The sequence below is a fragment of the Xiphophorus maculatus genome, chromosome 22, assembly GCF_002775205.1.
Source record: "Xiphophorus maculatus strain JP 163 A chromosome 22, X_maculatus-5.0-male, whole genome shotgun sequence".
NCBI lineage: Eukaryota > Metazoa > Chordata > Actinopteri > Cyprinodontiformes > Poeciliidae > Xiphophorus > Xiphophorus maculatus.
The window spans coordinates 11883733-11908841 of NC_036464.1; the positions used below are offsets into that span (position 1 = coordinate 11883733).

At 35.9% G+C, this 25109-nt stretch overlaps 1 protein-coding gene across 1 annotated transcript in view; it reads left to right on the forward strand.

Annotated features, from left to right (window-relative positions):
• eys (eyes shut homolog (Drosophila)) overlaps nucleotides 1–25109 on the forward strand; it is a 178783-nt gene that overhangs the window by 110747 nt on the left and 42927 nt on the right. Inside the window, exons 37-41 of the mRNA XM_023327993.1 lie at nucleotides 2788–2938; nucleotides 3078–3190; nucleotides 4497–4753; nucleotides 11872–12042; nucleotides 21058–21208. Of these exons, the coding sequence (XP_023183761.1) occupies nucleotides 2788–2938; nucleotides 3078–3190; nucleotides 4497–4753; nucleotides 11872–12042; nucleotides 21058–21208 (843 nt within the window). The remainder of the gene's footprint in view (nucleotides 1–2787; nucleotides 2939–3077; nucleotides 3191–4496; nucleotides 4754–11871; nucleotides 12043–21057; nucleotides 21209–25109) is intronic.

Here is a 25109-nt window from a genome sequence, read left to right on the forward strand (position 1 = left end):
ATTTGCAGTTTTTCATTATGAAAAGAATAACAAGCAAAAGTCAAGCACAAAATCAATGTTTAAATGATTTAAAGTGAGGCTGTGGCCCCTTTAGTTATGTTACTACTCATGAGCACTCTCGCGGCTAGCCCTCTATATTATAATCTGACATAAGACAGATTGTGGTTTTGTTTCAAGACATGAAGTTATTATGCATGAGCCTGAAGCTGAACCAGTCAGTGTTGAGCTTATAAAAATTTGGTTTAGAAACATATTTGCAATGTTTTGAGAGTCTATTTTTCTTTTTTTTAGATCAAAATTCTGTTCAGAGAAAAACATTTTAACACACCACTGAGAGAAAGAAATTAATTTGTTGCCTGAAGATGACATTATGTGTACAAGTTAAGACACTGAAGGTGATAACGAACATGCAGTGCCAAAGGAAAGCAAATTATTTTCCCACAGAAACAGAAACTGAGTGGGAAGGTTGCCGTCTTGTTTTCTTGGCAGAGAAGCTGCTCTGCCCTAAATATATGAGAGGCCAATCAGGTTCAAGGGGCTACAAGGCCCAGCCCTTGTTTTTTTTCCTGGAAGAAAAATACAACAGCAGTATGAATCAATCATAATGTTCTACTCCAACCCCTTGAGACACTGCAAGAAAGAGAGCTGTCATAACTAGGGGGTTGGTTGTATGGAAAAATGGTTTCTGGTGTCACAAAGCAAATTCTTTGTAATTGTCTGATGGCTGACTCCGTCCATCTTTGTCTGATTTGACCCAGAGCTACACCACCATAGCCATTCTCAACGTCACTGCCTAACTCATTATAGACTTTTAATATATCTTCCCGTCAAAGACGCTTTTCAATATGTTAAATAGAAACCCGGTGGGGCTGACTTCTCAAGGACAGTGAGCACAGTGCCCTCTGGCTGCCGGCCAGGCCTCTCTGGCAGACTGCTTCTAAATTAACCGCATCTCTATGCTGGCTTTGGAGGAAGGACTTATGCAGGTTGTAGCAAGTGCCCCGAGTGTTTAGCCAGCATATGCAACGGCCTGAAACACCAGCTTAACAAATCAGACTAGATTGCTTCATGGACCTTCTAACTTCTACTCAGGGAACAAGAGGCATTGGGAGGCACAGAGAGGGGACTTTGTATCTGTGGCCTGAGAACCCTCAAGCTACAGCTAGTTAGTCCAGAATCTGCACTTAGGTAATTATCTGTGTTCCCCTGTTGGTTCCAAAAGGAAAATTGGTTTTGGAATCTGAGACTATGGGGTGGGTCCAGAATAGTTTGCGGAGCCTCATAAGATGGCTTGAGAAAAGGAAAGGGAAATCGCCAAAGACTAGTGATTGTTGGGCATACCAACAAAATAAACAATTATACATGTGCATGTACCACAAATATTAAACTTATGCACAAATGTGGTTGTGATATCATGGCTGACACATATACCATAATTTCCAGATGATAGGCTGCTACTTTCTTCACACGTTTTAAGCACAGCGGTGCAACTAATATATGGTTGTTTTAAAACGAGTATCGAAATCGTGTCCTGCTGCGTGATAAAGGACAGCACAAACTCAAAAGCAAATTTGCCTTGAGACAATAAGAGCAACAACGAAAGAGAGATGACTGAGGAAGCGTGTGGGAGGCTTTTCACTTCCAACACCGAAGAAGAGGACTTTAATGATTCTAGTGTGCCAAGTTTGACTTCTCTTGGTTGTCTACTAACCACTGACCAGTGCTGTTTGGAAAAAGCACTTTTAGTACATATATGTGTGTTAGCAATACATATTTCATAATAAGTTGGAAACAAATCTGTGCACCTCTTTCTGTGTAAATATCTCATATTACAACTTGTTACAAGTTTGTGGGTGTGACTTGTATTGTGGTTTCAGGTACCCTCAGTAGTAGTACCTTAAATAACAGTGTCATTACAAACACAAACTTGAATGCTTTTATAAGGGTTTATGTGAAATAACACCACCACACAAACAGTAATGTATAATTCTAAAGTTGAGGAAAAATGTTTGTTTAAAAAAAACGACCCAACTACACTATAGCTGCCCACCTAAACTGACAAACTATGCAAGGAGAACATTATTCAGAAAAGCAACCAGGGGCACATGCTTACTCTGGAAGACTTGCAGAGATAGAAAGAGCTGCCAAAAGTTTTCTCTTTTATCATTTAAATACTAAACTTAGCTGCAGTGTTGTATTACTTGGATGTTTTGTTATGATTTTTTTGGTGTGAATCCGACCAATATAACTAAACTGAATTGAAATCTACAACTCGTATAGGAGGATCTTGTTGCCTGAACTATTGTTTTTGCACTTCCTAAATCTGACCATCATGAAAAAAAGCTATAAGAAGTTTTTTTTTTTTTTAATTATAAGCTGTGATGCAAAAGAAGGGGTTCTGGTCAGACAAAATTGAACCTTAATCCTACATGTGAGATGTGCAGTGTAAGACCTGCACATCTCAATGAAAACACCATGCCTACAACCTTTTGGTGGTGGCAGCATTATCCTGCAGGGACAGGGACACTGCTCAAAGTTGATGGGAAGATAGATGGTGTTGAATTTTGGGAAATTGCATATAAAAATATGGCACTGGTCAATTCATCACACTATCAAATAAAATCTTACACTGAAAATACACTTACATTTGTGGTCATAACATCAAATTGTAATGAATTTCAAGCGATAGGCAAAATTTTTACAAGACACTGTGTGTTGCATGTTCTTGACATGGCAGCTTGTGTATGTCTGCTCCAGCATTTTCCTAACATGTTTTTGCTTTATCAGACAACATCTGACCCCTTGTGAGGCAGAGCTGACACTTTCGGGGCACAGGAGAATTCAAAGCACAACAAGTAATTACTGGCTGGGACACATTATTCAAAGAACAAACCATGTCTTTGTAGGTGGTTTGCGACATCAATATATTCCCAATCAGGTAAACTTTGTGATTATTGTGCGATGGTTTAACTAGCTGTCAAAATTATATGGTTCTGAATGTCACTCAAAGTTTCAAACTTTATGAGTTCAACACATTATGAAGCTGTAAATATTTTTATGCATATTTTCTTTTAAAGAAAGCAAAGCCTCTTCACAACTATACTGGCTGCATCGAAGTAATAGAAATTAACCATGTAAGAAGCTTCTACACAACTGATGCAGTTGCTGGCAGCAACATAGATCAATGCAGGTAAAATACACTGTATCCCTATTACTAAAACATGAAAAGAAACAGCTATTTTGTATTTTTTTTCATCATTTTTATTTTTTTTACAGTGCCTTTTTTCGTTTTATATTGATAAAGCAAAGTTGTCATGTTATTTTGGCATCAACACCAGATTAAGCAAAAATCTGAATGTAGGGACTCTTTAATAAATACCACTGTTTTTTTTGTTTTTTGTTTCTTTTTTTAAACTAGTCCTCTACTATAATTTGGCAACTTTTTCTTAGAAGAAAATGAGGCCTGCTGAAACTTGATGAAATATTTGTGACATTCTAAAAATAATCAGGACGCAAGTGTCCAAGTCCTTTTCAGTTTATATTTTACTGTTTCTTTCACATGACGCTGTGTTTCATAAGACACTCACAGTCTTGCTCTGATCCCCAGTTATTCTAAATATACTAAGAATTTATAAGTGGATATTCTGTTTAGTCATTAAGCTAAACTAAGATTACCCATTTCTTTCTGAACTATTTTTCTTTGTCTGGATTTTACATTGTTGACAATGATACATCTTTTATGGGGTGTTTTGCTGTCAGCAATGTTTCAAGCTGTCACATTCATTAAAACACATAACCCCTGATGCAAATGCAATGTTGGGTAATAATGCATAAGCCACACTTAAGTATTGTGTTTTCATTCATTACTAAATAAAGCTTAGGTTTCACTGCCATTTTAATTTCAGTGTAACGGCAGCTTAACAATTATTATTGTTTTTATTGGCAGAAAAATTATGATAACTGTGTAAATTAGATAAAATTATACATTCTCTTTGTATTTGATTCAATGACAAACCATTATGTCTATGAAGCAAATAATAAATAGGCGCAATAATGACTAAGAATTTACAGTATCATTTAATTTGGAAACACATTTCTCTTTATATTGTAATTTTTTACAGGAATGTGTTTTTATTATATGAAGCAAATAATAAATAGGCACAATAATAACTAAGAATTTACAGTATCATTTAATTTAGAAACACATTTCTCTTTCTTTATATTGTAATTGTTTACAGGAATAAGTTTGAAAAATTGTATCTATAACATTTTAAGATGATATAATCATTATCTTTTCACAATAAACCACATTATCAAATAATGTTATAAGAAAATGTAAAAAATACTTTTCTTATCTGGACCGCAGTATTTCTGAACCTTTTTTTCTATAAAACTATGAGGCCCAAAACAATTATTAGATTTTTTTGTTTTTTGACCTTTTACACCGAAAAAATATATGCCTTTAAATTGATATTTTTCTCAATTCTCTCATTCAGGTATACTTTACATCACATGATGGCCTCCACAGAAAATTACTTGAGTCTGACCACTCCATCAGCTTCACCTACCACATTAAGCACAGCAACCCTGGTATTGTCCACACCACCTCCCAAACTTCCTCTGCATGAACCTGAAGCTGGCCATGCTGATCTTTGTCACAACGGAGGATCATTCCATCAGACGCAGCTTCATGGAAGAACTATTTCCTCTTGCCACTGTCCTCTTCATTTTACTGGAGCCTTTTGTGAAAAAGGTACCTCAAGATATTAGCATTTTTTCTGTACTCTGTTTTTATTATATCTGATTTAGGAAGCACAGACCAAAAACCTGCTGTAATGTGACCTTTATAGTGGTATCACCAAGAGCCATCCTTCGAATTATGTCTGGTAATATATGCTGAGCCTCTTTGGCTAATAGGTTTCAGTATGAGGGGTAATAGAGTCAGCTGCATTAAGAATTTTGAGTGATGTGAATTATTCAGAATATGATAAATGAAATGAGAGATCCATATAAGCAGCTTGAACATTGCTGTATGTTCATATTCCCCTTCTGCATGCACCCAGAATGAAAATGCAACCTTAGGCCACTTGTTCTGCATTCAGCTACAGCTCTCACCCACTTTTCTAAAGCAAAAATATTTATTTCTTTCCCACTACAAAAGTAGTAAATCCAAGACAAATCTAGTAGTACCTCACATGCTGCATAGGAGTTTTTCTTTTAACAATTCCAATTTTACAGCTAAAATCCAATTCATAGTACTGTTTAAAATCTAAATTAAACATTAGATTAATTAGATTTTGATGTTTGACAATTTACTTGTTTCACACTTAAGAGTGAACTAGTCATATACTTTCTGCTTAAATGTCAGTTTGAAGACAGTCATATGTACAAGTTAACAATGGTTTGTAGTTGTGCCAATAGTATGTCACAACTGCCAACCAACCAAGACCTAATCTATAGCCTGAGTCCGACCCAAAATTATACACCTGATTGGGTTGGGTGGGTTTGACATTGGCTTCTTTAGTGTATTTTTACATCACAGAGAAAATTAAATATGAACTGAATAAAGTTGTGTTAATCTACTTATTATTGACTAAAAAGAAGAGCAGGTCATTTATCCTGTTGAGGAAAAAAGAAAGTTAGGTTCTGAAGTTAGTTAGATTCACTTATTCCCAGTGTTGTATAGTAACGAAGTAAAAATACTTCACTACTTTACTTAAGTATATTTTGGAGTACTTCATACTTTCCTGGAGTATGAAAATGTTTGATGACTTTCACTTTTACTTCACTATATTTCCGAACTTAATTGCGTACTTTTACTCCGATACATTTTCAATGTGTGGTTTAGTTACTCGTTACAAAAAAGCGAGAGAGAGAAACGCAAGTGTTTTGACCCCACCTACTGATTAGCAAGTAGCAAGCAGGCTACCGAACAAAGTCGTAGCCTGCTTGCCTGGGCTTGTTCATCACCTCCAATAGGATACACCTGTTTCGCTTCTCCCATTGTTGGGGAAATCAGAAATCAGAACACCTTACACCGGGAGGGTGGGGGGGACGTACAGAGAAGAGTGCTGCCCGCACTGACGCGGCTCAGGGATTACGTGACACGCAGCGCCGTGCCCTATAATGCACTGTAAGCTATGTAATGTGTTTTGAGGCAATTGACCAAAATCCCGGACAATTTTTAAATTCCCCCCGGACATCTTTTTAGGTCTGAAAAGTAGGACATGTCCGGGAAAAAGAGGACGTCTGGTCACCCTAGTTCAATGGGGGACAGAAGCCATAGCGATAGCAATTTAGACTAAATTTAACGAATATAGGAAAGGCATGCACGTTCAAAACCACAAACCATTAACATGTGCTACTCTTTAAAACTGGAACAATTTATTAGCAGGTTTCATTTTGCCTGCACTTGGTTGGGTACATTATTTTAAGTTTATTTGACAAGTTTACCAAAATATAAGAAATGTCATTCAAACTTGCCTTGTTTTACTTTTTACTTGTACTTTTCATTACATTACTTGAGTACATCCATTTTTACAGTAATTTCCATACTTAAGTACAAGAAGTTTCAGATACTTTAAGACTTTTACTCAAGTAACATTTCAGTCAGTGACTTCGACTTTTACCAAAGTCGTATTTTGGAGAGGTACTTGTACTTTTACTTGACTCTGAGATTTCAGTACTTTATACAACACTGCTTATTCCACATTTTATGTTACAACCTTATTCTAAATTGTATTCAAATAATATCTTTCCTCAAAAATGTACAATTGCCTTACTACAACAATGCTCCTCACCTGTCTTTAGGCAGGTGAGCTAATGGTCTGAGAGTCCTTCAAGTACCATTTGGCAAACTCCAAAGGGCTGCCATGTGCCTTTTATTAAGAAGTGGCTTAGCAGCCAGGACAAGAGTGAAGAACTTGAAATAATTATGCCTTCAGTCATGAGTTTTAAATGAAGACTTCAAGGTAAACATTAATTACTGTCATATGTGCTGCACATTGTTGACCTAAGAAAAGTTTAAAGTGTTGGGAAATTATGCTCATAGCATAATCTCATGTTCCCAGAGCTGACACGATCCTGCCTCTGAGCTAACATTAAGAGTCATTAGCATGAGCCTGAGTAGTCCGCCTGCACCCAGCACCCTGATTTGACACGTCTGCCATGTTTCTTAAAAATGCTAATTTACAGGTGTTTAGCTAATTTACAAAGCATTATTTGTCTCTGCAGGCACTGTGATAAAATGTTTCTATTTTTAAGACTCATTTGTTTTGTTTTCTTTTTTTTTCCTGGGGGAGACGACCATGTTGACAGAAGGTGCTACCCGCCCTTTGCATGATACAGACGCTGGTTTATTGAGTTAGTTATTAAAGATGTTTTCTACTGCCTAAAGATCCATTGGAGATGAATGATGCATTCATTTGCTGTTTTCTTTATTAACTTATTCCAGAATGTTAGATTTTTCGGTTCAGGAAAATGCAAATGGTGCACGACAAAATATCATTTGTGACTCCCCAAATTAGGAGAGAATGGTGATTAAAACTTTTGATTCTTTAGATTATGTGATAAACTGCTTTGTTGTATGCTAGTAGGATATTAATTTCCTACTAGCATAGGAAATTATTATCTGTAACATTAATTACGGATATTAGCCGTAACATTAATCAAATGTTCAGTTTGATTTAATTCTAACAATGAATTTCCTTCCTCAACTAGAAAAGAGGTTCCTGCTTATTCCCCTACTTGTCAGACTTAAAAGCTTATTCTTTAAATACCAGAAGTACCCTTTTAGTGTCACTTTTGCTGAGTTTGAGGAATTGCTCCTTCTCAAAAGAACTACAGTCTCAGGTTTAACAGGGTCCAATCTCCTTTGAGCACTTATCCAACAATGTGCGTTGCAACACGAGTTTCTCATAGCCCGCTTTAAACGTCCAGGGGCTGTTTACATGCTGACACAGTCTCTGAACATAAATTTGCCACAGAGCGACTTTGCCCGGCGACAATCTTGTCATTACATCTTGTCGAATTAAGGAATAGCCACATGAGAACAGTGAAGCGAGTCACCCCTGATACGAGCTAATTATAGATAAATCATGCAACACAGTGACAAGAGGTGGACTGGTTTCTGACCTAGATGAAACACTGATACGTATCACAGATCTTTAACAAATATATTAATGCACATGGGTATGCAACCTGTTTATTTTTAGCAAGTAATTTAATGATAAACAAAAGAAATGCTGAAAATAGTTGACATTTCAATGACAGTAAAGCTTACTGACAAATATTACACAGACGCATAACTACTGATTGTTTATAATTCTCTAACTTTTATTTTTATTGCTGTTATAAACTTGTGATGCAATTGAACAGTAAGAGACTTAAGTTCTTAAACAGTGCCCTGCAAAATTATTATTTAACTTCAACATTTATTGAGACTTTCAGCATTTTCAGTGTATTATTTTTAAAGGTTTTGTGTTATAGCCTTAAAAATGCAAAAGATTGCCCTGTATTTAGTCACGCCCATTTTCCCATCAACTCTGACCACCTTCCTGTGTATCCACTGTTGTCTGGACAAATCAGGCAGGATTGTGAGAGTGATGTTCTTTGATTTCTCAAAGACTTAACACAATACCACCATATTTTCTGTCAGAAACTCCAGAAAACACAACTGCTTTCTGCCTGAATTAATGACTGCGTGACAAACAGACCACAACGTAGCCTGTTGTAAATATTCAGGCTAGTTAGCAGGGCCACTGGTGACGGCAGATGGTTATGGTTTTTCCTTAACAACAAGTTTTTCCTACACCATTAGAACATTTAGGAACAAGTACAGTTTGATTGACTCATTGTTTGTTTTTGGTCTGGAGCGGTGCATTTCTTCAGAGAGCAACAATAGCACAGAGAGGAGGGGGGAAGGGGTAAACTGATCTTTTTACAGATACAAAGCCTCAACATACTGTCATGACATGGTGAGAGTTTTAGCAAATATGTTAAAAATTATTTATTTTTTTTATAAGAGTTATGTACTGCAGCTTTAAAAAGCAATTAGTTTCATTGGATTTTATTTAAGGATGTTACAGTAAAGGGGCCTAAATACTAATGCATCCTTTGCAAATATAAATAAATAACAATTAAGCACTACTTTGTGTTGGTTTATCATAAAAAAGCTCTATAAAATATATTTAAAAAATGTAGCTGAAATGTGAGGGGGGGAAAAAGCGTGACAAGCTGCATGGGGTATCAGTACTTTTGCAAAGTAATGTAATACATTTTTATATACATTCTTCTTCTAGAATGTAGTCCTCTGCAACAACATTTTGTCCAGCCTCATGATTAATAGAAAGCAATCTTAAAATGATGTAATAAATGGCACCTGTGTCAGGTAGTATTTGTAAAAGACGAAACCAATGAAGTGAAAAATTATTCAAGGTTGCTCTGTATTGATCACAACTTCATTCCACAGCTCACCGAGTTTATTTCTGACTTGTATATTAGAAGCTGTGATATAGGAAGCTGACCCCTAAGGGAAAATAAAATGCCAAGTGCACAGTATGTCTCATTTGTGTCATTCCAGCAACTTTTATTTAACGTCTAACATCAGTTGCAATAAGAAAGTGTGCAATTTTCCCCTCTTAAAGAACCACAGCTCTGTAAATCTAATTTGCATTTTTATGCTCATTTAATTTTCAACCAGTTTAGCTTCAGAAATTATTCATATTTCTTTTTTTACAGTGTACTAGTCATAATTTATTTGTTCAGTGGCAAATAGGCAAAATGATAAACTTACATTTAAGAGTTGGGTTCATTTGTGTGTTCTTTTTTGTCTGAAAACTGAATACAGAAATGCAGATTGGAGCAGGTAACTTGAGTAGAATGAAGACTGTCAATAAATTTAATCAGGAAAAACAAGAGATCACACAGAAAAGAGAAACAGATAAGGGCTTTTTTTTTAGCTTTTCTGTTTTTGTCTGTCTGTCTTTGACATTAATGGGATCTGATGTGGTGTACCTCCTGATTTGCCAACAATGTGGCTTGGTGCTGCCAGCTCTTTTTGTGGGCATCTAGTGTGTGGTTTCTGTAATTGCCTGTGTCTTTAAAAGTGAGCCAGCTTGGTCATCCTTGCTCAGACATTTGCCAGCAAATATTACAGGATGGAGTCATCATTTTTGATCCAATAGAACTGCTTCTTCCACAACGGAAACACCGTCGCTGATGTTTTCTCTTTGTAACTTGAAGCCTTGGCTGCTGTGTCTGTTCCACATAATGTTCTGCAGGAAAAATAAATAAATCACCCACACTGTTTTCATGGGAAAGAAGAGTCAGTTCAAAATGTATTGAAAACACATTAAGAAAAAGAGGATCATGACAATATGAAAAATGCCATGGGAATCTTGGTTATTCTTTCAACAGGTAAACAGTTCAAGTTGTCAAATGTGGTAGTTCGAATTGCTGATACTTTCCGATACAGTAAATCTATAATACATTATTCGTCCCTCATCATGGATAGATACCAAGAAACATCAAAAACAGAGCAAACTCTATAAAGAAGTAAATGCAAGTGCTTTTAGTAAAAGTATTTGGAAAATTATGTAATGAATAGAAAAGTTAATTGTTGTGCAAACAAGAACAAATGTTTTACTCCAAAACATTTCTAGAGAACAACCTCCCTTAATACATCCAAGGTTCTCAAGCTGTATTATTAATGGAACTTAGGCTATCATCTGTGGTAATTTAGTAAATTGTGTGATTTACAAGTTAAATATGACACAACTTAATTGTAAAGTTGATCTAAAGAAAGAGACAAACTGGTAAAAGTGATGATGAATAGTATTTTACTGCAGCCCTCACCACATTAAAAATCTATTTATATATGTATATATTTAAAACAGGAAGTACAAATGAACAGAATTTGTTATTTTATTGTGCAATATTTTTGCACTAATCTTGCACAAACTATTTTTATTTGGATGCAGTGACTATCAGCAGAATCCCCTTAGCTGTGGCTCATTTGGGCTGTTTTGAGCTGACTTTCAAGTTCCTGAACAGCAAACGATCCACTTGGTGTACAGTGTCCTTTGTGTAAAAGGCCAGCAGATTATCACTGGCTTGTGTAGTTGATGACCTGAGCTTGTACTTCTTCCACCTTTCCTTAAAATCAGACCCTTTGTCATCCAGTGGGAAATGACACACTAGCACATAGCCCTGACAGCCCTCTGCTGACTCTGCTCACAGACAAGCTATCTGTGCTGTAAAGGGATACAGCAGGCAATTTCGGTTGTTCTCCTTACTAAGGAAAGCACTTACAGACATTGCTTTCACTTTGTATGCCATTCTTTGGAAAAATAAACTTACAAACCACTTTGCAACTGGGAGCAACCAGCAAAGTGGCTTGTAAAACCAGAAAAATCTAGATGTCTCTTAATTCTGCTTTTATGAAGCTTCTGCATGTTCAGTTTTTGTTGATTGTGCCGAAAGGTTGCTCAGCTTATTTCACTTTTATGAAACTTTGTAACTGGAAGAAGCAAAATACTTGAAAGAGATTTTAATGTACATAACCTTTCTTTGTTATTGGTAATAGCAGAGCTTGAATTTTAAATATCTGTTGGAGTACTTTGTTTTGGATATATCTTTCTTTTCCATCTTTTCTGCCATTCCCCCTCAGGACATCCCATTGCAAGAGAAACTTGTCTTCATCCAGCTTTATTTGTTACAACTGTTTAATTACTGGTATGAATTCATTATGTCACTGCAATAAAAACAATGATATACTTTAAAATTAACTCTTCAGGTTTTAGAGCAAACTTTAAATATTAAAAATATTTGCTCTAATAAATGTAATGTTTCATTTCTGTTCTTGTTTTTTAGATACTACCATCTATATCCCATCTTTTGATGGCACGTCGTACCTGGAGCTGAAACCTCTTTTGTCCCTTCCACACCCTTTAAATGACAGCAACAATCGACTGACCAGAGCAGAAGACACAACTTTCTATTTGACAGTCAGAACAAGATCAACCCAGGGCACCATCCTTTTTAGTGAGTACAGTCTCCCTTTAAAGTATATTTTTACTTTCTGACTTTTAAAGTATATTTCACTAAAGGGTGCATGTAAGTCCTCAAAGCCTTATCATTTTATAGTCCACATTACAGGCAAGCAGTTAGATAGCTATTATCAAGCAAATGTTTGGGAAAAATATTTAAATAATCTGATCACAAATTTAGTCTCCAAAAATTTGCAATCTCTATTGCACAGCAAATCAGAATTTCCACGATGACAGAACAAGACACCAGGTCATGATTCTTTTTAGTCAACTTTGCATATCCCAGAAAAAGTTTACATCCTTAAGGGAGGAGAGGTTTTTTTGCTTTTTTCTGATATGAGTCATGGCAGGAATGTCAGTGTGATAAAGATGTGTGCACCTGCACCAGTACTTGGTGAGTTTCATTGTTTGCTGGCATAAAAGAGTTGTGAAGCCACTTAAAAAATAATCCTTAAAAACAGACTAATTAAATAATAAAACTCTGAGCAACAGTGGTAACGTGGTGTCAGCACTTCTGACAAAGAACTGTATAGAAGTCTGCAATGTTGCAATTCACAGGGTTTTTATTTATACAATGAGGATTTACCACAATGCAGAAAATATTGCTATGAGTTTTCATAAATCTTCTGGGTTTCTTTGCACAGATTAACTTTAGGCTACTTAAAATTTAAAGCCACATTTGGTGGCTAGTTTATAGCTGTTGGGTAATGGAGCAGTCAAATAAATTTTTATTGTTTTAGCAAAGTCAATTCCTGTTTGCTTGTTTGTTTGTTTATATAGAAAAAAAATGCATCTAAAGGACAATTAAAAGGCTGTTTGCATTTTCAACAACAATAATAAAGGTAGAAAACAAGAAATGCATAAATTTGATAAAAATTCAGTACATTTTCATTTCAATGTCATTGTTATTACTATATTGGTATTTATTTTTATCCATAATAGTTATTTTATTTTGAACGACTGCTATGAACAAAAATTGACGAGAAAAAGCATTAAAAGCCCTTGTCTTTACTAAAACACTTAGTGCTTTTGTCGTAAAATCTCAAATACATTTAAAATTTTCTAAGTTTCAATTACATTTAACTTTAAAACATTTCAAACTTGTTAGATAGAGTTTCATCTAAGGAGGAAAGATTTTGTGTGAGAGGAGAAACATCACAGGTACTCCTGTGAAGGAAATCTCTCTCTACCCATCTTTTGTGGGCACATTGGCAGCTTTTCTGGTGTTTCACAACTGATGATTGAGCTGTAACCTAAACGCAAACAAAAAAATCCTCAAGAGCCGGTCACTCACATGCTAGAGATAACATTGCATTCACCCTTTACATCAACCTTGAGCTCTACATTGTATCTCTGTCTCTTGCCAGTTCCTTTGTTCCCACACCTGCACAGACACAGACACACACTCCTTTGTTACAGAGGAAGATTGGGATGGGGGGACCAGACACCCTGAGTAGATCCTCTTAACAATAGAGCATTGTTTGGGGAAGAGAGCAAAGTCGTTAGATTCCCCCTGCCCCCATCTTTTTAAGAAGTTGCAAAAAGCCGAAACATGAGAATACTTCATAATTTTTCCAGATTTCTCTTTGTCACATATTAAGGTAAAGCATGTGCATATAATTTTTTTTTTTCCAGACAGCTTAGAGGTGAGGTCACCATGCCTTGAGCTATAGGTCCTCTAATGACTTAAAAAAACATCCAAGCGTGTGTCTCACCGGACTGCAGTTGCTGCTCCTCGCTCTAAAAACTGCAGCCACCTTGATTTTTGTGAGTCTGCTCCCATGCTGCACCAGTCAGGTGCAAGTCCAACTAAAGTTTAACCACCATGCATTGTGTGGCGATCATGGGTGATTTATTCCACACAAGCTGGGCACAGACATCATAACATTCATCTTGTTGGTATGGCCTAGATCAACCTGTTATCTGTGACATCCTCTGTAGGTTCGCAGTCTCTGATCTACATTTCCAGGTCTGTTAAATGTTGCTGTGCACCTCAGGGTTAAATGCCTGTCCTTTGATCACAACGTGGATTTTCTAGTCTCAGTAACTATGATAACAGGAAGATGAGGGTCGGGTTAAAATGCTCCCCTGAACCAAAACGTTGATGTTACACTGTGTCTAATTTTAAGCTAGTACATTTTGCTTAGAGTATATTTAATGTTTGAAGTGAATACAAAAATCATTTAAAAAGAACTGAGATAATATATATATATATATATATATATCGCTTTTAGTAGTAGTTACTCTATTAAATATTCATATTACTCTTAGAATAATAATTACTTAACCCTTTTTTGTTTCTCTGGACTGCCGGTGGCTTTCTAAGATGGCTGCTGAGTGACAAAAAAACCCCATATATATAAGATACTGACAGTTATTAAATCTGTCAGCTCATGAAACATAAAAGTAATGGATGCTTTATGTACAGTTGGTTTATTTGAAGGTCAGTTAAACCTTGAATATACATTGAATATATAAAGTCCTTATCAATATTAGGACAGAGGCCTGGTTCAAGTATCCAATTAGAATTATGAAACTCATTTTTTTACAGCTAAAAATATTCTGTTTTCATGTTTTAGTTATGGTTTGTACAGTTCGGGTTGCTGAGGTCTTAGTGTAGATTATATTACTATACAAATATTCTTGAGATCATTTTTTATTAGCTCCCTGTACTGAATAAATTGTATTCAGATATATAAATTTTAATCTCTCTATTGAAATGTTACAATGGCATTATGATCAACACACCAACCTTTCTCATTTACCTCAAAAAATATCTACGACAGATGTTCAATTTAGAGAACCTTTGTCAAAGTGACTATATGTGTACGTGTGTTTTAGTCTGATGATATGTATACATTTATTTTCTGAGTATAGTGGGTTGAGTTATGGAAAGTGTTGCATGCATTATTCAGGAAGTACTGTTTTGCAGACTCAAATAAAATGTTTCAGAACAGAGTAGCAGAATAATTGTAAAGCAAAGCTTTTCTATGCTTTGCTACTGTAATTACTTGCTTTTTGGATGTGTTTTTAGAACATAAAAAACGTATACACCTGTGGTAAAATGTTTTAGATTTTTTCACTCTTGTGGGAAAACATTTACTGTGTTTGCACATTTACTGTGTTCTAAGTAAATGTGCTCTAAGCCACCCCCTTAGATGTCTTCAAATTTGTTTTAATGTGATAAACCATTACAAAGGTGCATAATGGTAAAGAGAAATAAAAAATATATATTTTTCTTAAATATATACTTTTGACCAAAAACAACTGAAAACTCTGGGATGTAGCTGTTTTTACAACTTTGCATCAATGCATTGTAGTCTGTCACCACAAGTACCACTGCACTTCTTGGGGGTTATGTGTACAAATGATTTCCTTATCTAGATACAAATACTTGCATTTGTTTTTAAATATTTTAATGGCCTTCCTCCAACTTTCCTCTCCTTCACCATCACCAAAGGTCAGCTGACCAGAGGTGATTGGGCTTTTGTGATTTCAGCTTGTAAGTTATGAAACTGTTTGCCTCTAAATGTTAGGGAGGCTCCTTCACCCTCTTGTTTTAAGACTCATAGTTTTCTCTTCCCAAACCCAGCAAATAGTTTGGCCTCAATTGTTGAACCAGTGTTTGCCTAAAACTACCAAACTTGTTTCCACACATTATAAACTCAGCATTTAAGATAAAATGATGACTAAGTGTTTAGAGTGCATCAGCTCTGACCACAGTCTGATGCTGCCACCTAGGTAGATGATGTGTTCAGGGTTATTTGCAGTGAAGGTTTTCTGCCACATAGCTATACACCTGGAAACTTACCTATATATTTACAACCCGTCTTTGGCAACTCATTTTTGTGGACAAAACCCTTTATACTTACGAGCCTGCTCTCCCCTGCTTCCCTCAGGAACAGTTCGTGCTTTCTTGGATTAGCTGCCTTTCTCAGAGAAACTCGGAACAACACGTTGAACCAGCAGCTTTTCTTCTTTTCTCATCTCTTTTCCCACAGTCTACCTCATCCTACTTACTATTAATCCAATGTCATTCCATGAATGCTTACCTACCTTTTTGAGATCTGATTCAGATTCTTGTCTTCGCCAGGCGTTCTCTTGAACCGAGACACAATGAAGATGTATATTATTATTATTATTATTATTATTATTATTATTATTATTATTATTATTATTATTATTATTATTATTATGTTTGAAACTATTTTCTGCATTTCTGCAAACATGACATGTAGTTGGGGAGTTGTCCTATTATTTTTTTTTTTTTCATTTTCATATGATGTATTGAACAGTGCTCTTTTAGGGCTTCAAAATTTGAGATTTTACTTTTTATTCATAAATTCTTCACTGATGTTTCTGGGGTGGCTTCTGCTTTGTTTGATAACTGACTGACTGACTTGACTTTGGAAAGTACACTATTCAGATATGTATTTGTAAAAATATATTCAAATATCTTTTTTGTGTTGCATTTTAACAATTATGCTTTATATTGTGTTGGACCATTATATCAAAATTCCAATAAAACCCATCAAGGTTGTGCTTGTAAACATATGTACACTGGTGATACATTACATTTTATTTTAACTAATTGTGTTTTCTTCATTTCTACCAAATATTGTAGGAAAGTTACTATATTCATATTACTATAGTAGTTATTATATTACTATAACTCAATAATGAGATGGAACATTGTAAAGCGCCTCTGGAAGATAACACTGTATGACATCCTGATGAGTCACCTGTGCATTTGTGCTTGAAGTCTAGCTGTCCAAATTGCTTCACCTCCACAATGTCTTAGATTGTGTCATATATTTGGAGCAAGGAGATATCTGGTTAAGTAGATTATCAGTAACTAAATAGCTGAGTGTATAATCTCCCCAATATGATTTAACTTAACAGTTAGCTACCATCATTGTACCATACAAACATTTCTTGCCATTAATATCAGACTTGAAAACTCTGGTAAATTGGACATGAATCTCATAATTTTAGCCTTGTTGTCTCAGGTAAGTTAATTCTTTGTTGTATTTACAACAATGCAGTGGCACATAATGTAGAGGCTTAAAAGAAAAGTGTTAGTCTCACGGTGAAGAGAAATGAGTGTTCAGAAAACACACACAGTTTGCACAGTGGCTTTTATCTAGTAACGTTTCCTTGCTTATAGCACGCTGTCTTTTTCAAATCAGACGATGGGAACTGAACAGAATCCTCCAGAGATCAAACATACTAAGTTAATCAGAAAAAAAACAAGCGATATACATTGAGATGTGAAGAATCGCTACACCAAATGTATATTCTCCACCTCCCCTTTCACAACTCTCCCCGAAGCAAATCCATGAGTCTCCCCCTGGACTTCAATTGTCAGATTGAGAGTAGAAAGACTGGAAGGTGGGTTGTGAGGGGGGAGATAAAGGGAGGGAGAGGAAAGGAAAGAGAACAGGTGACAGGCACTGACAAAAAGGACGAATGCTCTGTAAGGTTCAGTGCACAGTAAGAGGGCCATGGAGACGCCACAAAACAATTTCCTTTCAGACAAAAGATAAAAGAATAAAAGATAAGAAAACATTGACATCTGTTGTAAATAATATGTGTCCAAAAATGAGTTATGACACTATGCAAAAACAACTGCTTAAAGAGGAAACTATAGGTTATTGTTGTCTGATATAAAAATTGCCGTGACTGACTGTGCTGTTTTGCTCATTAAATCTAATGACTTTCTTCTAGTTTGGTGTTTTGAAAATAAGTTAGATGATTAAGTGTCATGAGTAATTATGTTTTGTGGGAGTCACATATGTTTTCTTCATGTTTAGATAATTTACCAGTTATCATTAGTTTGTTCTTTTCTTAAAAATGTGCAGTTTGTGTTTCTTCTGCTTCTCTCTCTGATGTTGGATGCAGTAAATATAATTATTACCATAATTTATGCATTATGGCTCATTCTCCCTTAGTTTTCAAGGTGAATTAAATTTCTCTGTCTATTCCTTTCTGCATCACAAACAATTCCAATACATAAATTTTTACTTAGGATTCATTAAAATGTTTAAAGTCCTTGAGATGTAGTGCTTTGTTTCTTTCATTTAAAGAAGTAGATGCCTTCGGTTCAGCTTGCAAACAGAGCATGTGTATGCAATTAAGAAGAGACGTCGTCTGTAATCGTATCCCTTGCTGGCACCAGTTACAGTACTTTTCGACCAATTAAATGGTCACATGTCATTGCAAATTGCTATTTACAAAGTAGAACCACGCATGAAAATTTTGGAACACAAAGTCATTACATTCACTATTAGTGTGTAATTAGCAGCATCGCAGACTGGAAAAATATGGAGTACCAAACATGTTAAGCTAACAGCAGCCTCTATCTCATAAAGAGATGGGGATTGTATTGATCCCCTTCATTTTCATCAGTTAACATGCTGCCTTGAAACATCAAGCTTAGAAGCTGGTTTCTTTGCTGATGTCTAAACCCCCCACCTATACCATTACAGGACTGCATAGATGACATGCACACTGCTAAGACACAAGGTTGTCAAGCCCACACACCTTCATACTATTTTTAGCTCGCAACATCAACCTACTTCCTGAGATTCGTGGCTCTAACCCTGTTGTCTTTGGAAAATCAAACAGGTCTACTTTGCGCCTACTCAGTAGCTCTCTCTGGACTAGTACTCCCTTGTCACTTCTTCTATTTCAGCTGAAATATCCCCTATAGGCCTTGTTGGAAACACAGAAACATTTAAGGTCTCTCTAACAGGGCAGCATTGCTGCTCAGTCCCCTGCCCTGTAGCCACATTTTCCTTCACAGCGAGACAAGAGGTGCAGGTTCCCTTTCTGTCTGAGTCTCTCTCAATGACCTGCATTCTAACATTGTCATGCATTTGTTTCTGTCTGTTCAGACAGCAGTCTGGGGCTGGTGTGAATGTTCCCTCCACCTCCCTTATGAAGACCACAGTAGTTTATGAAGGAGCATAAAGCTGTCTAACACTTTCAAATTGCAATTACTTTTTTGCAGGAATTATGTCATGCAATAAAGTATTGTGACAATAAAGATTACATACCTGACAAATGACTAAATAAATTGTCAGTGGTCATATCATTGTTTTATTATCGAGAACATAGTGGTTGAGAAAGCCAGACTCAAAGCAGATGTGATGAAGCTTTCCACTCAGAGACAGTTAGAGCTTTTCTGGAAACAGAGTGCAAATACAGTTTCTGTCATGATTTAGAATGACAAAAAACCTGAGTTTTAGTATTTTAGGAGTCCCATTTAAAAAGTGAAATTTGTAGATTTCTTACTCGCATTGATGTAATTCAAGGATCTATTTCTGTTTATTTAAGTGGTAATGACTTACAGTTTATAAAAACAAACCCTCCTCCTCCCCGGAATATTAGAATATTAAATATGACCAGTAAACTGAAGTATTTTTTTTTTAATCAGACATGTTTATTACTGCTTACTTGACAGGTGTTCAGCACAAAGCCATTAACACCATCCAGTCCAGCTGCAAATGATCATTGCTAAAGAACGTTCACATAGAGCTGTAAAAGTTTTCCTTACTTGCTGTAAGGGTCTGCAAGTAAAATTAAAAGTTGAGTAGAAGGAAAACGTATGGTCAGAAAGTCCTGCTCAAGAAACATGGATAACTGCAGCCTTGAGAAGATTGTGAAGCAAAGCCCATTTGAGAGTTTGGTGGAGATAAGGCTTGGACACCAGTTGTAGTAACAGCATCTAGAGTCACCACAAAGACACATGATTTGGAGAGTCATGTCGTCTGCTGCGTTGTCTCAAGTTAACAAATTTCTACCAGGAGATTTTAAAGAAATGCCTGCTTTCTGATAAGCCTTCTGCGTTGTACAACTATGCTTCTCACATCGTTGTGGGTACTAAGCATTATCTACATAATTTTCAATTCGTTTTAATTCTGTTACGATATTAGTTTCTTATAATGTTGATTTTGAAGGGATCTGGCTCGTGTTGAGCTCTCTGACTCTATGTATAGAGGCATTTATACAGCAGAAAATACAGCGAAGGAACCTACATATTTTCTAAACAGCTTTTTGTAATAGATCAGTCTTCCTTTTCAGTGGCTCCTTACATTTTTCCCCCAACCATCCTCTCTTCAAGTACTCCGTGAAAAGTTTATCTATCCCTTAGAGAGAATAAATGATTATGTTTCCAGACTTTTTCAAATGAACTCTCTTTGCCCTTTGAGCAGATTCCTGTCTGTATTTTTTTATTCATGTACTAGAGAAGGAGGGGGTTACCTTTACTTTTAAGAATCATGTCCCTGCTGAATTTTTTGACTTTTGTCATATATTGGCCTTATACAAATAAACTAAATTGAACTGAATTGATTTTAAGAAATAAACGTAGCATTGCATGCAGACGGAGATTTTGACATTTTACAATTTCTCAGGTCTGGGTCAGTTCCATGTTGCGGTTTTATTCTTCAAGGGAGGAAACATTTTGCCATTGGCTTGTGTGTGTTGTTGCTGAGGTCACAGCAATGTGAAAGATTCTTGATAAGCTTCTGTCTAGAGAGAGGGAAGCTTATTGGCTGTGAGATGATATTTGTTAGCAGACAGGAGTCCTCCCTCAGGTTTTCATGTGAGGGTTATTGATCTCCACAAGTATGACCTTGTGCTCAACATCCTCTATTTTATTGGCGGACATTGATGCAATATGTAAAGAATCTGTGTTTAAATAATTGAAATAGGGGTATAGCCATAGGATGGCAGAAGTATCTGATAAGGTCAGATTTGATCTACTTCTGCTTTTATTTTCTGTCTTTTATAATAAGCCAAAACTTTTTCTCTGGTACAAAACTAATTTCTTCATAATCTTCTTTCTTTCTCTTTGGCATCACGCACAGAAAGGACTTCCTTCAGGGTCTCTATTTAGTTCAAAGTCATTTACTGTATATTGCAGTTTTTGTCAATGTGCAGAATTTAGGAATAGATAAAACGAAACTCAAACTTTTTTCTGAATTCTATGTTCTTATTGTTTCAGTCCAGGAGCAGAACTTTGGGGATCAGTTCCTCCATGTGTCCCTTGAAGATGGACGCCCCATTGCTCAGCTTGGCTGTGGGGGCACCAGTGTTTTATATGCAGCTGCTGACAAGAGTATCAATACTAACAGATGGATGCCGATCCTAATCCGGTATGATGTCTGATTCCTTCCGAGTTTGATTCACAAAATACATATTAAACTGGATGTTTGTAATTTTTACAGTTTGGTTTAGAAAGTCTTTAGGATGGGTCTTAACATACTGTAGATATAAACACAACAATTGTGTTATCTATAAATGACAAACCAAAACCAAAAAACAGATAATCTCATCAGCTACAACAGTATTAAAAAACATGGCCATTAAAACGTAGGTATTCAAAACTTACTGACCATTGAGCCATGGATCTATTTGTTCTTCAAAGATATGTGATGTCCTGGACAAAGCTTTGACTTGCAAAACCTTTAGGGCTCCTAAGTTGCCTGATTAGATGAATTAATTTGTAATCTCACTCATGCAAGTAAGTGGGAAATGATTACTGTAAAGCCAAGTAGCAATATAATATCAACAGAAAAAAACTGTTGTGTGTTTTGAATAAATGACATGCCCCATGATCTACTTGAACTTCAAAATAAGTTGAAAGACATTTATATTACATTTCTTTATATTTATCAGACTCACCTTGTAATATAACTATAGTAACTATAGATTTCATTGTTTAATCAAAAATGGCATCAATAAAGTTTATAGTTTGAATCTGAGAAAATAGGAAAAATGTACGAGGGTATATTTTGTTTTCGTAAGACAATGTACATTATGGACAGGAATGTCATTGTTCTTGTCAACACCAATATGTTTAAGTAATATAAATGGTTTTTGTTAGGCATTTTCTGAATGTAATTTACATAATGCATAAGTTACCAGAGACTTATCGAAATATTCATAATATTTGCCTTTTCATAATACTTGCTATTATTTGATTAATTTTGTTTAAAACATATTTCGTGTATTGACATGAAAGTCACAGATGAATCTATCCTTTCACAATACAAAAGAAATCACTTGACTCAGAAAGATCAGGCACAATTTGGCATGTTGATCTTGATCTCCATCCACTTACACTTCTTTCCCATCTCTTACACATAAGCCTGATAAACAATGCTTCCCCCCTTCACAACTGATCTTTCATCTCTGTGGTGTGCACACTGGCTTATGGCTCATCACTATGGGGCAGAGGGAGCTGCTTGGGGAAATCGACTGGCGCAGAGCTCTGGCGGCTCTATTTATTCTTGATATGTTCAGCACTTTTGATTCATATGCAAATGAGCGTGTGACATCAGAGGTATTTGTCTGAGCACTAAATACCTACTTTCCTCAACTAGGAGTTGACAACACTGAATACAGTCTTGGTAACTTGCAGGTGTCAGCATATGTGTGTTGCAGGGCAGTAAAAGCATTTAAGCATACATAAGCCAGGCTTTTTTTTCTTTTTTTTTTTACTCGGCACACGACACCAGAAAGAGAAAACATTTTCCTTTTGCTTTTTGAACAACTACTGTTAGATGTTTTATTCACTCTGTACTCTTAGCAAGTGGTGTGTTGCACTGATTCAGCATTATCAATATGAAGAAATAAGTACACCCCTACTGTGCAACATTATGTGTTGTGATATGGAAAAAAGTAGTTTTTAATTCTTTTTTTTAAGATAAAAGTGCTAAGTATCATTATTGCATACTCCAATTACTTTGTTTAGTTTATTTTATGACAAAAACTTATTACATTTTTGCAAAAGAAAAATAAGAAAGTCAAAAGTAGACATCAAACTATGAAGGAATTTAGTTTTTTCTTCCAGTAGGATTGGTTTTTGGCTGCAAGAATAGTGTTCAGCAGTGTTAAAGCACTCCTCTCTGCTAATCATCTGCAACAAAGGCATAGAAGACATTGTGAATATTTAATCTGTTGTGACACTAAACGTAATTGTGAAAGAACAGTTCAAACAGGCTGCAATATAAATGAACTTCAGTGACAAGACTACTGATAAAACGAGCACAGTGTAGCTGGTATTTAGTACATTCCCAGTTTAATATTTGTTAAAATTGCGATCAGCATAGAGATATTGGGTTTCTATTACATGAAAGTAGGCCGTGAAAACAGATTTGTTAAACTTTATAGTGGCAAGAAGAAAGAAAAGAAAGCAAAGTCCTTGTTTAAAACTTAATGACAACCCATGTGAAAGACGGTTTTGTGGTCAGACAATCCACAGAAGAGCAACAATGCAAATTCATAGAACCTGTAAAAAAGTAGACAGTTATATTATATAGGGCCTCTTCTAAGGTGTGTTCCCCACGTTTTCACAATACAGCACTACTATGATGAAAAACATTGTAAATGACCTACACCGCACATTTAGCTTCTTACTCACCTCATCAGTCATATGTGTCTTAATCCATGCTTGGTCAGATAATGTTTGAAAAAAGAGGCAAGGAAAGCAGAGTAAAGCATCAGCCTCGCTACATGCACTTAGCTAAGCCCTGTTGTGATGTTTGGCTGATCCGATCCGAGTTCTTTCACCTCTGGCTTCTCCTAAAATGTTCTTCTCTCAAAAGGTATTGTTTTAAGTGACTTCACTGAATTGTTTAGTTTCTCTTGCTCCATTTTGCACCTTTAGTCGATCGTCTCCAATTCCCACTGCTCAATCTGTCAATCAGGCGAATTTTATGACAGGCAGCCCCACCGTCGGCCCAGTGGCAGGAGGGTGGTGAGATGCAAATCAAACTGCATTCAAGTCTGTGCGCAGGAGAAAGGCGCCCCAGAATGGTCATATCTCTTGTATTGAGGCAACTTTTAATGAGAGTCTTTGGCCAAAGATTTTTGAAGAAGCACAACACAATAGCTTTGCATTATATTAATTTACTAAAAAAAATTATTTTTTTTTGTGTTTGGCTTTACTTTCAACAGAAATAGTTTAAAGACACTACCGATGACAAGTGAAAAAAGAGCATTCTTGAAGTGCCCTGTGCTGTCATATCAATTCACAGAGAGGAGTCTGTGGGGTGGGGGAGGCTGTGTCATTTTTCATTTGGGGAGGACATGTTTGCTGTTGGCTAGCGTTTTGATGTCGGGAAGTTTTCTTTTCTTCAGGGACATTTTGGGGCTATACTGCAAAGATTAAATTTCCAGACTGGCAGACTCCAAATGCTCCCCTGGCCATTTTGTGAGGCTGCGTCCATTATTTGGTTGAAACCTGTTGTGCCTGACATTCACTGCTAGAGTAATTTTCATTCTTAATACACACAGTTAGGGATCAATGAGGATGATACATAGCTTTCTGCTGCAACACATTTATTCTCTTGTCACATGCGAGTCCCTGGTAGATATGATTATTCAGCCTCCTTTATTTCTCGGCAGTCAAAGGAATGGAGTCTTTTATCTCTTTAAATGAAAAGCCAGGCTGTTATTTACTATATTTCGACTGCATGATGGAACCACGTCTTTATTAGAAATAGGAGATTTATTAATTTTCTTTTATATGACCTGCTACATTTGACACTTCAAAATGAAATTGTGCACATAAACATTTAGCCCTTATTTCTACATAAGTGCATATTTGTGAGTAAGCCAGATTTCTATTATTTCTTCATCTTGCAGTGTGAAGCTTATTAGAAATTTCAATTTTCAATTGCAGTGTCTTCAATTCCACAGCAATTGAAGAATTGAATAAGTTCAGCTATGAGCACTAAACTCTTCACGGTCACTTCAGACTTCATGGACTGTATCACATTAGAAATCAGTCTGTTTTTATTTGTTAACTGTAAAACATGATCAAGTATATTATACCTAACAACTTATTTAAATCATCTCATATAGTTTTCATTAAAGTTATCAAGCCATACATTTGTATATTAACTTTTATATTTTATTCGGACAAATAAACTTCTACAAATCAGCAATGTTACTGTAGTGAACAGATTTTAAAGTGTTAGAAGGATAAATTATTTTGCTTCAAACACTTCTCAGTTTCATTCCCTTGATCAAACAAGTTAAGTAAGTTAA